This window comes from Ictalurus punctatus, chromosome 16, assembly GCF_001660625.3.
Source record: "Ictalurus punctatus breed USDA103 chromosome 16, Coco_2.0, whole genome shotgun sequence".
Classification (NCBI taxonomy): Eukaryota; Metazoa; Chordata; class Actinopteri; order Siluriformes; family Ictaluridae; genus Ictalurus; species Ictalurus punctatus.
This window is the reverse complement of record NC_030431.2, coordinates 3,287,501-3,303,555: the sequence shown is the minus strand read 5'-3', so window position 1 is coordinate 3,303,555 and position 16,055 is coordinate 3,287,501. Positions and strand designations below refer to the sequence as shown.

At 40.6% G+C, this 16,055-nt stretch overlaps 1 protein-coding gene across 1 annotated transcript in view; it reads right to left on the bottom strand.

The window, feature by feature from the left end:
* Positions 1 to 3,551: 3,551 nt before the first annotated feature.
* kirrel3a (kirre like nephrin family adhesion molecule 3a) overlaps positions 3,552 to 16,055 on the bottom strand; it is a 108,891-nt gene continuing 96,387 nt past the window's right edge. Inside the window, exons 11-16 of the mRNA XM_017488389.3 lie at positions 13,536 to 13,734; positions 12,939 to 13,046; positions 11,941 to 12,024; positions 11,614 to 11,723; positions 10,794 to 10,880; positions 3,552 to 5,517 (exon numbers count right to left, since the gene is read on the bottom strand). Coding sequence (XP_017343878.2) covers positions 5,107 to 5,517; positions 10,794 to 10,880; positions 11,614 to 11,723; positions 11,941 to 12,024; positions 12,939 to 13,046; positions 13,536 to 13,734 — 999 coding nt within the window. The 3' untranslated portion in view covers positions 3,552 to 5,106. The remainder of the gene's footprint in view (positions 5,518 to 10,793; positions 10,881 to 11,613; positions 11,724 to 11,940; positions 12,025 to 12,938; positions 13,047 to 13,535; positions 13,735 to 16,055) is intronic.

The following is a 16,055-nucleotide window of genomic DNA, read 5'->3' as shown; positions in this document are numbered from 1 at the left end:
AAGAACGCTCGCGAAAATTGTCCGAGTGTACTGTAGACAAGACGAGCTTTCCGACATCTTGTTTTTCTTTTTTTAGGTAACCCAACGTACAGTACCACACCTTCCCTAACATTAAATAAATGATTACAGGGCAGCAGGATGCTTTGATGCATCTCCGATGAAGAAGCTTTGTGAAGGATGGCCTCCTGGCTTGACAGATCTCGGCGTTGGTGGACGACAGGCACGGTCGATACTCGTTAGCCACAGCTTGTCGAGCGAACAAATGAAATAACGATTGTTCCAAAAAAATAAATAAAAAATAAAAAACTGTGCGTACATCATTATAATTCCACGAGGACAACGTGTTTAACGATTCCTCATTGAGAACACCGATAATATGAAGTGACAGCGTCCAGGGGAGACACTGTAATGTCTTAGACAACAGTGATTAGTCATTACGAGTGCACTCTTCCCATCCTTTTTTTTTTTTTTTAAAAAAACGTCAATCATTTTAAAACATCTTTATTTATTTCCGTCTCTCGTTTGCATAGCACCCGAGTCATTAATATTGTGTTCTGTATATTTTCTCTCGTGTCATTACTGTCTTCCGCCGAGGTTTCGGCTATTTTAGTTCCGCCGTTCAGATAACGACCATCAGATACGCTAATTCGGCTCGGCTATCGCGTAGCGTAGTAGAACGGATCGACATCCATGCTGCGCTACGCTATTAAAGTTCGGTATGTTCCGTCTAGGACCTAGACTTCAAACTCCAGTGTCATTTCATACTGCGCTATTAAATCTACACGAAAAGACGCCGACCACGCTTTGTACCCATTATAATATACACACTGCTGAATCCGAGTCAGCCAGCTGTGAAACAAAGTTCATTTTCTCTCCTTCTCTCTTTCTCTCTTTCTCTCTATCTCCCTCTCTTTTTTTTTTTACTTTCCTTTTCTCATTAGCTCTTTTTTTTTTTTTTTTTTTTAGGTGCACAGCAGGAACCGCGAAAACAAGGAAGAGAAGACGTTTGTAATTGAGTGATGGTGTATCGTTCGAGCAGAACCGTTCGTAAATAGCACATTTACGTCCGTATGGTAATAAGTTCATTATACTGTACGTGGTAGGGAAAAACAAAAGCGGAGGCCGAGATAATAAGGACGCTAAATATATTTGTTGTGTACTTCATTTCGATGTGAATTTGGAACGCTGTTTAGTTCTGGAAAGAAAACAACAACAACAACAACAACAAGAACGACGACGACGACGACGCAGTTTGTCATTTGTGCCAAAAAATAATTAAAGGTAAGACTTGTCACCTCAGTACAGCACCACGACCTTCGTCTAATTTCCGGGTTAGTTTTTTTTTTTTTCTTTTCTTTACTTTTATTTTTTTTCCCCTATTTAAGGATCCATCCATCCATCTATCTTCTATAGCGCTTATCCTTTTCAGGGTCACGGGGAAACCTGGAGCCTTTCCCAGCGAGCATCGGGCACAATGCGGTGTACACCATGGACAGGGTGCCGATCCCCTATTTAAGGATTCTGAATGCTTTTCCTTTTCAGTACGAACACACTGCGTTATACAGAACGCGTTGCGTATCAGGAACCGAATCGGAAGCGCGGCAGAAGTCGGTTGGCTCGGAGCTGTTTCGATGTTAATCAGCATGTTCCTGTGTTTTACGGTGCGCTTCGGATCCCGATCGCGCCCACAAACCAAACAGCCGCCCGACCGAAAAGACGTCCTCCAGCTTCTAGAGTCTCGTGTGTTCCGTGACCTTCGACTTAGAGGCTCCTCCCAACGCTCTACATCATTAATATAGACATGTGAGCGCGCGGTAGGGGGGTCAACACCAATAACGATCGGTCAGAAGGTTAAAAAACTAAAAAGGGTAAAAGATTCTTTACTCGTCTGTCCGGTGGAACCGTTAAACGGTTCGACGTAGAAATCCACACCAGAATGTTTCTCTATCAGAAAGACGTACGAGTGAGTATCCTTGATCATCTAATGAACTCTTAAAGAACCCACGAAGGACCTTCGAACGTTTGTTTGTTTGTTTGTTTTGATAACGCATGAGATGATCCCAACTGTTCCCAGCAATAGCCTTGAACAACTTTTAATTGCTATGATTTGCATTATTATTATTATTATTATTATTATTATTATTATTATTATTATTATTATTATTTTATATATCTGTACGTTTCATCAAAATGATAACCTTCATGATTCTGAAGCTTGTGGCCAGAAAAGTGCACAAAAGATATCAGAGTCATCTTGTTGCGGGGCGGAGCGTCCGAAACGGAGACAAGGTATCGGTATTGTATCGAAAATAGAAATAAAAACAAACAAATAAATAAATAAATAAATACAACAGGGAGGGATAGCTTCTATAACATAAGCGATAACAGGGACTTGTTCCGTGAACGTTCCAGAACAGTACACGGGCTGGCTGCGGGTCAGGTGGTAGAGCGGGTTGTCCACTAATCGTATTGTTGGCGATTTGATTCCAGGCCCGAGGTGCTCCTGCAGGTAAGCTAGCGCCTGTGTGTGTGTGTGAAGGGGTGAATGAGAACCAGTGTAAAGCGCTTTGTAGAACCGCTAAGGTTTAAAAAAGATAAATAAATGCGCTATATAAGTGCAGACCATTTAACATGTGACTAATGTAAACAGATTAAAAAGTATGAGATGTCATTCTTTAAAAAAAATAAAATAAATAATAATAAAAAAAAAAGAATTGGTGATCGTTGGTGAATTGCTGTGTTACACGAGGAAGAAAACACTTTGTTTATTTTCCTGTAACAGCACGACCGTGTTTTGCGTTTTATTCCTTCCTCGTCGAGGCTCGGTAGGTTCTGACGTTTGGAATTTGTCACTGGACTCACGTACTGCGTATTAGTCCGGGATGATGAAACTGAAGTTGAACCGACGAAACCGAATTCGCTCTCGAGAAAGGATTGCGACTTTTTCGGTCGGAGATATTAGCACGACGCGGTCCAGTCTAAGGGCCGGAATATTTGAATCTCAAGCGTCGGGTTAAACGGTCTCGGAAATCCCGAGGACCGGAGCGAATGTAATCGTTTACTTTGCAGCGCTAGTGCTCTTTTGCGAAATCAATAGAAAGCCAGGTTTGGCGAGTGGCTGCAGTCGTCGTTTGCTGCTCACGACACAGCCCGCAGCACATCCTTAGAAGCTTCCCGAGAGCGGAGGCGAAAGCAAAGAATGTGCTGATTAAGAGTTTCCCCCGACAGCGGCGTGCGTGACCCGACTTTCAATTAAGCCGGCAGAGCAAGAAGAGCTGCCCTTTTAAAGAGCCGCAGCGGCTACGCAAATACAACGGCGCTCTTCCCATCCAGACAATGCATCATCTTCTGCAATCCATTTAGTTTCGTGATGGATCCAGTACGCTCGAGCCAACCTTTAAAAGCCAAGATGATGGATTAAAACCACGCCGTGATAACTAATTCATGCGAGGATGTTATGAAGGTTTATGAAATCTCTCTAATGCCTTCATGGAGGTTTAATATATGGAAACCGAGAGACGTAAAAGCCTGAACAAAAGGGATTGATTGAAAGCGGGAGTCTGTTCCAGGTTGACATCTTAATGAAATAATGTCTTCAAGCATGAATATTCAGAACTGAGACGATATACATATACACGAATCGAGACGGGTGTGCATTAAGTATTTTTATGATGTATTAGAACAGAGTCCATGAAGTATTCATGGCAAGGCATCAATAAGACATGAGGAGAGCGGGCGGATTTGCCCTTTGACCTCCGTACACACAGTTCGGGTGTCTATTTACAGAAAAAAGAAATATATATATTGACATGGCTTTAACGATTTTGTAACATTTTCCCCCATACACGTTTGTTTGTTTGTTTGTTTGTTTGTTTTATTGATCACTCGATTTTCGCCCACGATTCATTTGATTATTTTTTTTCCCCGTACAAACATCAGCTGCCAAAAGGGGGCGCTCGATGCGCCGACCGAGTGGCGAAATGGCGTGACGCGGCGGGCTCGCTTAAAACAGCGGCCTCGGACATACATCCGTCTCGCATCCCGTGTAGATATAAAAAAAATAATAATAATAATAAAATGAAGAAGAAGAAGAAGAAGAAGAAGAAGAAGGAAAAAAAAATCCCATCAATCCATCAAGCTGACAACGTTACAGTAGACTCGCACGGAAAGGCGGGATTTACAAGCTCGAGTGTAAACAACACACCGTGAAAGCCGGAATAGAAAATAAAAACAATGTACACACTTAGATTAAGCGCTTGAGGTCAGTTAAGAGAGTTCACATTGAGTAGGCGATTTCAGACGAGGCGTTTTCCGCGTTCCTCCCGATATGTAAACATCGCACGATCTGCATCCGCCATGCATTCCAAATGAGTTTTAAACGCACAGAGATAGCTGAAGAACCTAAAAAGGGAAGAGAATATACAATTATGAAATCATTTTGGGGACGGGATTTTGTTTTGTTTTGGTGCTTCTCTGGGAGAACCGTGGCTGAGATCCAGCTACTCCAACAAAGTCTGGAAGAGCGTCCGTCCAATCGTTGTGAGACTCGCGAGTTTGAATCCTGATGATGTCACAGCCAGCCGTGGCCTAGTGTCCGGGAGGAAAAAATGAGCCGCTCTGTCTGGGTGGGAGGGGCACACCCTTTCTCATCCCTGTCAATCACAGCGGCACTATCCAATACCGGGCATGTGATTCTCATGTATGCGGAACAGGGAATACAGAGAGAGTGGGGAGAAATTGGAACAGGATCAAAAATTGGGAGAAAATGGCAAAAAAAAAAAACCCCAACGTGACGGTGGAGTCCTGATTGTCATGGAATGACATCTGAGGAGAAATTTTCCGTTTTCCCAAAAATATGTCCAAAAAACTTTGAAGACACTAAAATGAAGCGTAAGGATGGACTCCTGATTGTCATGGAACGACGTTCGATGAGAATTGTTTTGCGTCACTGCGAAACGACTGGCTCAGTAAAACGTACAAAAGTCGTTGCTTGTTAGAAAATACCGACGCGTTCCACACTACTCATCCGAGCAAAGGACGTCGGACATCTCAAAGGTTTCAGGTGGAACGTGTGGTTCTTGGCGAGGTTCAGAGAGAGTTTTGTGCTCAGACATGGGTGAGCATGCGCTTCTGCAGCGGCCGTGTCAGGTCCGAGTTCTGTGACGACGACTGCGAGTGGTGCGTCGAGGACGAAGCCGAGGCCTTGCTCGCTTTGTCGAAGTAACTGCTCGCGCTGCTGTCGCACGGGGCGTCCTGGAAGGATCCGGAATCGCTGAGTTCGCGCTCGCACAGCTCGATGGAGCTGGAGCCCATGGCCAGCACGAAGCGGCCGCCGTAGTCGTACAGCCGGTGGTTGGGCGCGGCTCCCAGCGTGGAGTAGATGTTAGTGAAGGACATGCCTGTGGGTACGCGCTGTTTACCCAGCGTCGCTGATCCGGATGGGTTGCGGACTTCAGCCGACGTAGTGGCGTTGTGCTCCTTGAAGGTGTTCACGCTGTAGTACCCGTTGGTCGGATCCTGAAAACACACGACATACACACACAGAATTAAGGCTGGGTCATATTGTGATACTATACATTTCAACAATACATTTATTATTATTATTATTATTATTATTATTATTATTATTATTATTATTATTAGGGGGCCAAGCACCAAAGGTGCATAGACACCATATTATTATTATTATTATTATTATTATTATTAGGGGACCAAGCACCAAAAGGTCCATAGACACCATATTATTATTATTATTATTATTATTATTATTATTATTATTATTATTAGGGGGCCAAGCACCAAAGGTCCATAGACACCATATTATTATTATTATTATTATTATTATTATTATTATTATTATTATTATTATTAGGGGGCCAAGCACCAAAGGTGCATAGACACCATATTATTATTATTATTATTATTATTATTATTATTAGGGGACCAAGCACCAAAAGGTCCATAGACACCATATTATTATTATTATTATTATTATTATTATTATTATTATTATTAGGGGGCCAAGCACCAAAGGTCCATAGACACCATATTATTATTATTATTATTATTATTATTATTATTATTATTATTAGGGGGCCAAGCACCAAAGGTGCATAGACACCATATTATTATTATTATTATTATTATTATTATTATTATTATTATTATTAATATTAGGGGCCAAGCACCAAAGGTCCATAGACACCATATTATTATTATTATTATTATTATTATTATTATTATTATTATTAGGGGGCCAAGCACCAAAGGTGCATAGACACCATATTATTATTATTATTATTATTATTATTATTATTATTATTATTATTATTAGGGGACCAAGCACCAAAGGTCCATAGACATCATATTATTATTATTATTATTATTATTATTATTATTATTAGGGGGCCAAGCACCCGAGGTGCATAGACACCATATTATTATTATTATTATTATTATTATTATTATTATTATTATTAGGGGGCCAAGCACCAAAGGTGCATAGACACCATATTATTATTATTATTATTATTATTATTATTATTATTATTATTATTAGGGGGCCAAGCACCAAAGGTGCATAGACACCATATTATTATTATTATTATTATTATTATTATTAGGGGACCAAGCACCAAAGGTCCATAGACATCATATTATTATTATTATTATTATTATTATTATTATTATTATTATTATTAGGGGGCCAAGCACCAGAGGTGCATAGACACCATATTATTATTATTATTATTATTATTATTATTATTATTATTATTATTATTATTATTAGGGGACCAAGCACCAAAGGTCCATAGACATATTATTATTATTATTATTATTATTATTATTATTATTATTATTATTATTATTATTATTATTATTATTATTAGGGGGCCAAGCACCAGAGGTGCATAGACACCATATTATTATTATTATTATTATTATTATTATTATTATTATTATTATTATTAGGGGGCCAAGCACCAAAGGTGCATAGACACCATATTATTATTATTATTATTATTATTATTATTATTATTATTATTATTATTACCACCACAATTATTTGTCACAGAAAATGAGGAAAAATAATTAAAAAATTTCTATTCTTAAATGAAACTTTAACATAGATTTTTACATTTTATACTAAAAAGAAAAAAAAAACGAAACAAAACGAATGCATTGTGACACTTTAACGATAAACACTGATTCAAATTCAGCTTTTCACATTTTAAAGCTTCGACGCGTTCACGTCGAAGCGGCTACTTTTGAATGCAAGTATATATTTAAAGAATATTTCGAAAAAAAATCATAAAGAGAACAGCACTGCGACAATTTCATCAGAAATAAATTCAGCGATTTAAAAAAATAATAATAATAATGATAAAATTCCTGTAATTCTGCAGTTTCATACTGTATCATAATTCAGTCATTTCACTGATTGGACAATATATCGATATATATATCGTCATATCGCCCGGCTCTAACGCCGAATACTACAGTACCTTCTACCAAAACGCCGTCACAGTCCGTACGAGTCCCACAGCGCGATATTCAAACAGGTTTCCCTGCCTTTATATCCAGCCCAAAAATAAGCTCCATGAAATAATTTATACACACAAGAAGCCAAGGTCAAGTTCGAGCGGCGCTAATTATACTCGGCGTGACATGAAAATTACGGAACAGACTCAGACGTGGCTCGTTTAAAAGATTACACGGGTTTAAGCGTGTGAAACAGTCGCTTCGCACGTAAGCGTAAACAGTCGAATCTGGTTATCGGCTAATTAAACGGGCCTCTGCGACTCGGGTTCGGATCAGCGTTTCTGAAACAGATCCTCTGCGTTTATTTTGCTTTCCTAAATAATGTTGTGTAGATGATTATTCCCTAAATACGGATATTCTAGGAAAAGGAACGTTTTCCTGTAGAAAGACTACACTGCTAAACATACAGTATAACAGAGATCGTGTCCAAGAGGCGTTGAAAAAAAATAAAACGAATCCAAAAGGTTTTTCTCGAATATTATTGTTTTTTTTTCCTTAGGCGCTCACAAACCGAAATCCGCGCACTCGTGTACGACTAGTTCCATTTGAAAAAGAAATAATTAATAAGACAAACAGAACACTAATGATGTCTGTATCGATCGCTACTCGTTAACCGCGCGGTCGGGGGTTTGTTTACGCGTCGTTTCTTTCGCTTTCACGTCCGAGTGTAAAAATCTCGAGTCTGTCGTCTGAAGCCTGAAGCAGATATTAATTGGCTTTTCATTAAACGGACTGCGCAGGCATGAGAGCAGCGTGACCCCTATTACCTCCCAGTTTAAGCAAAAATGGATTGAAAAAGAAATAAATCACACTCCAGCGCTTCGTCCAAGCGCTACACAAACACTTTGATTTAAAAGTCATTTGGAAATCATGACAAATGTGGCCGAAGACAACCGAGCAAGGACTCGCTGTCAAATATTCACAACGAACAGTTCTGAGGAAGGCACGATTTCTTTTCTTTTCTCTCTCTCTCTCTCTCTCTCTCTCTCTCTCTCTCTCTCTCTCTCTCTCTCTCTACAAGACCCACTGAGACATTTATCATTTAGCGAAGGAGCAAATAAATACATAAAAGAAAGAAAGAAAGAAATTTTTTAAAAACAGTTTTAGTGATAGCGTATTGGGATTTTGTAAAAAAAAAAAAAAAAGAAAGAAAATAAAACATTTATGGAAAATGATCAAATATTTAGTTTTTGTGGTTAGAGAGTACTGAGAATCAAATTCGACTCTGTTTAGAAGCGTGGCAGTAACATTTTGACAAGGAATGCATTATTCAATTGATTTTGTCCACAAACAGGCGCTCCGAGGAACAACATAATGAAATTGAATTCGTAGCGATCCGGCGAGGGCGACGGAGTTGTCTGGTATGTTAGCTAGCTAGGGAACTAGCCTCGTTTGATCCTCGGAGTTGAACGTGTACAGCTGAGACTCTCGCTAAAGCCGGTGCAGGATGATGCTGAGCTCTGAATCTTACATGGTTCTGAAAGGCGCTGAGGTTCGTCCATTCTAAACGAAACGATCGATTTTCTGCTCCGCCATGTTCACTGAAGTGTGTAGTGTGAAGCTGTAGTGTGTAGTTTTAGTGTGTAGCTGTAGTGTGTGGTGTGAAGCTGTAGTGTGTAGTTTTAGTGTGTAGCTGTAGTGTGTGGTGTGAAGCTGTAGTGTGTAGTTTTAGTGTGTAGCTGTAGTGTGTGGTGTGAAGCTGTAGTGTGTAGTTTTAGTGTGTAGCTGTAGTGTGTGGTGTGAAGCTGTAGTGTGTAGTTTTAGTGTGTAGCTGTAGTGTGTGGTGTGAAGCTGTAGTGTGTAGTTTTAGTGTGTAGCTGTAGTGTGTAGTTTTAGTGTGTAGCTGTAGTGTGTAGTTTTAGTGTGCAGCTGTAGTGTGTGGTGTGTAGCTGTAGTGTGTACTTTTAGTGTGTAGCTGAAGTGTGTGGTGTGTAGCTGTAGTGTGTAGTTTTAGTGTGTAGCTGAAGTGTGTGGTGTGTAGCTGTAGTGTGTAGTTTTAGTGTGTAGCTGTAGTGTGTAGTTTTAGTGTGTAGCTGTAGTGTGTAGTTTTAGTGTGTAGCTGTAGTGTGTGGTGTGTAGCTGTAGTGTGTAGTTTTAGTGTGTAGCTGTAGTGTGTACTGTGCAGTGTGTAGCTGTAGTGTGCACTGTGTAGTACACAGAGAGATTGAGAGACAACTCCGCTTAGACGAGAGACGACTCCGCGTAGACGAGAGACTGAGAGACGAGTCCGCTTAGACGAGAGACTGAGAGACGACTCAGAGAGACGACTCCGCTTAGACGAGAGACTGAGAGACAACTCCGCTTAGACGAGAGACTGAGAGACGACTCAGAGAGAGACGACTCTGCATAGACGAGAGACTGAGAGACGACTCTGCGTAGACGAGAGACTGAGAGACGACTATGAGAGAGACGACTCTGCATAGACGAGAGACTGAGAGACGACTCAGAGAGAGACGACTCTGCATAGACGAGAGACTGAGAGACGACTCTGCGTAGACGAGAGACTGAGAGACGACTCAGAGAGACGACTCCGCTTAGACGAGAGACTGAGAGACAACTCCGCTTAGACGAGAGACTGAGAGACGACTCAGAGAGACGACTCCGCTTAGACGAGAGACTGAGAGACGACTCCGCTTAGACGAGAGACTGAGAGACAACTCCGCTTAGACGAGAGACTGAGAGACGACTCAGAGAGACGACTCCGCTTAGACGAGAGACTGAGAGACGACTCCGCTTAGACGAGAGACTGAGAGACGACTCAGAGAGACGACTCCGCTTAGACGAGAGACTGAGAGACGACTCAGAGAGACGACTCCGCTTAGACGAGAGACTGAGAGACGACTCCGCTTAGACGAGAGACTGAGAGACGACTCAGAGAGAGACGACTCTGCATAGATGAGAGACTGAGAGACGACTCTGCGTAGACGAGAGACTGAGAGACGACTATGAGAGACGACTCTGCGTAGAAGAGAGACTGAGAGACGACTATGAGAGACGACTCTGCGTAGACGAGAGACTGAGAGACGACTCTGCGTAGACGAGAGACTGAGAGACGACTATGAGAGACGACTCTGCGTAGACGAGAGACTGAGAGACGACTCTGCGTAGACGAGAGACTGAGAGACGACTCAGAGAGACGACTCTGCGTAGACGAGAGACTGAGAGACGACTCTGCGTAGACGAGAGACGACACTGCTTAGACGAGTGCGCTGAATGAGGACGGACGAGCGAGAGCAGGTCATCAGCTTCACCTTAACGTGCTGAAACTCCTCTTCCTCCTCCTGTAGAACCTCCAGCTGCTTCAACACAGACTCCTGCTGGAACTCCCCACGCTCCATCTGCGGCCGAGAGAGAGAGAGAGAGAGAGAGAGAGAGAGAGAGAGACAGACATAAAGAAGAAGAGAGAGGAAGGGAGAGGGAGAGGGAGAGAGAGTGAGAGAGAGAGGGATGGAGAGAGAGACAGACAGACAGACAGACAGAGAGAAAAATAGACAGAAAGACAAAAACAGAAAAACAGAGTGAGAGTAAGGGGAAAAACAGACAGACAGACAGAGAGACAGAGAGAGAAACAGACAGATAAATGGATAGAAATACAGATAGATAGATAGATAGACAGAGAAACAAATACAAAGAGAGAGAAACAGACAGAGAGAAAGAGAAATAAGATGGACAGATAGACAGACAGACAGAGAAAGAGAGAAGGAGGGAGAGACAGACAGACAGACAGAAAGAGAAAGAGAGGGAGGAAGGGAGAGAGAGAGACAGATATAAATATATAGATAGATAGATAGATAGATAGACAGAGAAACAAATACACAGAGAGGGAAACAGACAGAAATAGAGAAACAGATGGACAGATAGACAGAGAGAGACAGAGAAAGAGAGTGAGGGAAAGTGAGAGAGAGAGAGAGAGAGAGAGAGAGAGAGTAAAGAGAGGGACGACAGCACTAAGCACTCTGGGCTTCAGTATTTTGCTTAGTGAAACAGCACCGTGAGCTTTTTGCTCCAATCGAGCAGATTTTCGCAGCAGGAAGTGAACACTGAGGGAGAAAGAGAACTGGCAGGACTCACCATCATCTGCTTCGCGCCCGCGTGCTCCTCCGTCTCCCTCGCCGCGTTATGATCCTTGTGAACGATCTCCACCCGGATGTCATTCTTTGCCGAGACGACCCCTTTGAGGCCTGAGAGACAGCGCAGTGATTAGTCAGAGCAGTCATCTCAGCGCTTCAAAAAGCACCGGCCTCCCAAATCCCAGCTGAACGTCTAGCACTACATCACAGCGCTCTACTTAGCCCTTTACAGCGGCGTGCATTCAATTGTTCGCTAAGCAGGGGTGAAACAAAAGAGGAAAAAAAAAAAATGTGAGAAGTGAGAAAAGAGCATGTGACTGGAGCTTACTTTCAGTCTTAATTGCACTCGAGAGTTCTCTCTGGCGAGCAGAGAGCGAGACGGGCAGTGAGGACATTACCAGGTGCATGTCTTCTGCGGCACAACGACAAACATGCAAATAAATATGATAGGGTCAGAAGGGGACAAAATAAATAAATAAATAATCCACCAGGCCTTTATTATTTAGCTTCATGCAAAGACCGGGGCTGTGTCTCAAATCAAATATAACCTTATACATAAAAGAATACACTCTATAGTAATATATACATATACATACATTATATATATATATATATATATATATATATATATATATATATATATATATATATTAATGTATTTATACTAAAGGAAAATAACGAAGGATATAAAAAGGAAGATAAGCTTGTTAAACAACAGCAGTTGCTAATATTTAACAAAGATAAACATATAAGTTTAAAAAAAATGTAAGGAGTCTCCAGTGCCAGCGCTTTGTACCAATCAGAAAAAGGAGGTTTAAACGTGAAATGTAAATATAAATGGATAAATACTATGACGTATCGCTCGTCAATAAACAAAAACGCGGCATCGTTGAGGATTAACGAGGAATAAAACAAACCCCCTAGGACGTGCCGTTGATTATTTTACGATAACGGTACGACACGGAGTGTTTTATTCCTTACTTTTTCGCACAGTTCGGCAAAAATTCTGCTTAGTTTGCATATCGAGCAGGAGAGAGAATAAGAAGGGTGTCCAATTCCGTTTCAATCCCTCACTACGCGGCAGGACGTAAGGGGTTAATATTTCGCCGCGGAGCCTGATTCGAGTCATGCGGAACGGAAAAACAAATAAACAAACAAAGCAAAAAAATAATACAACAGCGCCTCTCGAAGGACGTGCTCCAAACTGGAGGTGAGGACTGGCTCTGCTTGCTGCTCTCATACATTTATCAGCCCGGGGGAGGGAGAGCGAGAACGAGAGAGAGAGTGAGAGAGAGACGGAGGAAGGAGGGGAGCCGGAGCACTTACTCCTCTGCAGGCGAGCGCAGCAGAAAGCCCCCAGAGTCCCCATGAGGACGATGAGCGCCAGGAAAGCTCCCACCGCGACCCCGATGATGACGGCCAAGCGCAGGGACCCTACGGAGGACACACAGAGCCCGGGGGAGTAATCAGTGAATAAAAGAAGAAAAAAATAAATAAATAAATACTAAATCTGAAGTCCATTCGTCACTTGAGACAGAATAGAGGCGAGGTTTTCTTAACATCAGCTTCGGAGGAATCCTACAGGGAGAGTCGGTCGCTCCTCGCGAGACGGAGCTAATAAATGAAAATGGGGCAGCGTTTGAATGAGAAAGCCCCGTCTAATCCCACATAAATATTTCAAAGGCCTCATAAATGTGAACAAAACAGTGATTTAGGGCAATTGAAATTAGATTATAAATGAGAGATCGGAAAGTCATTATGGAATTCTGCAGACTTAAATTGTTGACATTTACTCAAGTAAAGGAGCTTACCAGGGACTCGTTGCCCTCGTCCTCGAAAATAATCAAGGCGGTGCGCTTAATCACTCTGGGGCAGGAGTACGGGAATAAATTAAACTCGCTCTCTCTAGACACAAACACACACCGTGTTCCTTGAGGCGAATGATCTCGGTGTCGGAGCCGAAGCTGTTCCAGGCCGTGCAGTTGTAAATGGTCTGGAAGTCGGCGGGGACGATGTTGCTCATGGTCAGAGTGGAAATGACGCCTTCCTCCGTGCTCACCGTCTCCACCGTGTACCTCCCTGACGTTCCCGACTCCAGGACCGTCTCCTTCCAAGACCAGGCCTGGAACAGATATAAAGATTTAGTTTATTTATTTATTTTTTTAAAAACCAACCTTCTGCTACATCTCTAAGTTAGCCCGGGACTTTCCTATCATGTTGATATTGCAGGCTAAAATTCCCTGAGCTACTCGTGCCAGGCATGCACAGTAGGTATGAGACATTACAGACTCTATATGAGACATATACACGATCTATCAGATGTTATAAGTACCATATGAGACATATGCATTAGGCATCAGGCATTACTAATGTTATGTAGGTATACACAACAGTTATCTGATATACTGTGCAGGAAAGGTAATTACAGAGTCTATATGAGGCATATAAAGTAGGCATGAGACATTATAGGCACGATACGAGATATATAATATAAATATGAGACATTATAGACACTATATGTGGTATACGCAGTAGGTATGAGACATTACAGATACTATATGAGGTATATACAGTAGGTATCAGACATTATAGACAAGGCATAAGGCATAACATTAGTTCTAAGACATCACAGACTCTATATGATATATATATATATATATATATATATATATATATATATATATATATATATATATATATATATATAATAGACTCTTACTCTATTATAGACTCTTTATGATATATATATATATAATGTAGGTATAAGACATTACAGACACTATATGTGGCATACGCAGTAGGTATGAGACATTATAGACTCTATATGAGATATATAATGTAGGTATGAGACATTATAGATACTATATGAGGCATACACACTACGTATGAGACATTACAGACAAGGCATAAGGCATATACAGTAGTTCTAAGACATCACAGGCACTATATACGTATACGCAGTAGGTATGAGACATTACAGATACTATATGAGGTATATACAGTAGGTATCAGACATTACAGATACTATATTTGGTATATACAGTAGGTATGAGACATTATAGATACTATATGAGGCATACGCACTAGGTATGAGACATTATAGACAAGGCATAAGCCATATACAGTAGTTCTAAGACATCACAGACACTATATTACGTATATACAGTAGGTATGAGACATTACAGATACTATATTAGGTATATACAGTAGGTATGAGACTTTACAGATACTATATGAGGCATACGCACTAGGTATGAGACATTATAGACTCTATATGATATATATAAGGTAGATATGAGGCATTATAGACACTATATGTGGCATACGCAGTAGGTATGAGACATTACAGATACTATATGAGGTATATACAGTAGGTATCAGACATTACAGATACTATATTTGGTATATACAGTAGGTATGAGACATTATAGATACTATATGAGGCATACGCACTAGGTATGAGACATTATAGACAAGGCATAAGCCATATACAGTAGTTCTAAGACATCACAGACACTATATTACGTATATACAGTAGGTATGAGACATTACAGATACTATATTAGGTATATACAGTAGGTATGAGACTTTACAGATACTATATGAGGCATACGCACTAGGTATGAGACATTATAGACTCTATATGATATATATAAGGTAGATATGAGGCATTATAGACACTATATGTGGCATACGCAGTAGGTATGAGACATTACAGATACTATATGAGGTATATACAATAGGTATGAGACTGTACAGATACTATATGAGGTATATACAGTAGGTATGAGACATTATAGACTCTATATGAGGTATATATAGTAGGTATGAGACATTATAGACTCTATATGAGGTATATATAGTAGGTATGAGACATTATAGACTCTATATGAGGTATATACAGTAGGTATGATACATTATAGACTCTATATGAGATATATAATGTAGGTATGAGACATTATAGATACTATATGAGGTATATACAGTAGGTATGATACATTATAGACTCTATATGAGATATATAATGTAGGTATGAGACATTATAGATACTATATGTGGCATTGCAGTAGGCATGATACATTACAGACAAGGCATAAGGCATATACAGTAGGTCTAAGACATCACAGACACTATATTACATATACGCAGTAGGTATGAGACATTATAGACACTATATGCGGTATATACAGTAGGTATCAGACATTATAGACTCTATACGAGACCTATACAGTATACATACATAGTGCTTTATAACTGTGTTATAAATGAAGGCTTGATTACCACTTTAATTTTAAATTCAAATCGTTCATTAGAAATATGGCTCCGAAAATAAGTGATTCTAGGTTAATTCCATGCTCTCGTAAGACGCAGATACAGTACATTCTCAAAATATCCAATACAATGATTATACATGTGTTATAAAGGCCCAGAGGGAGGACGCAA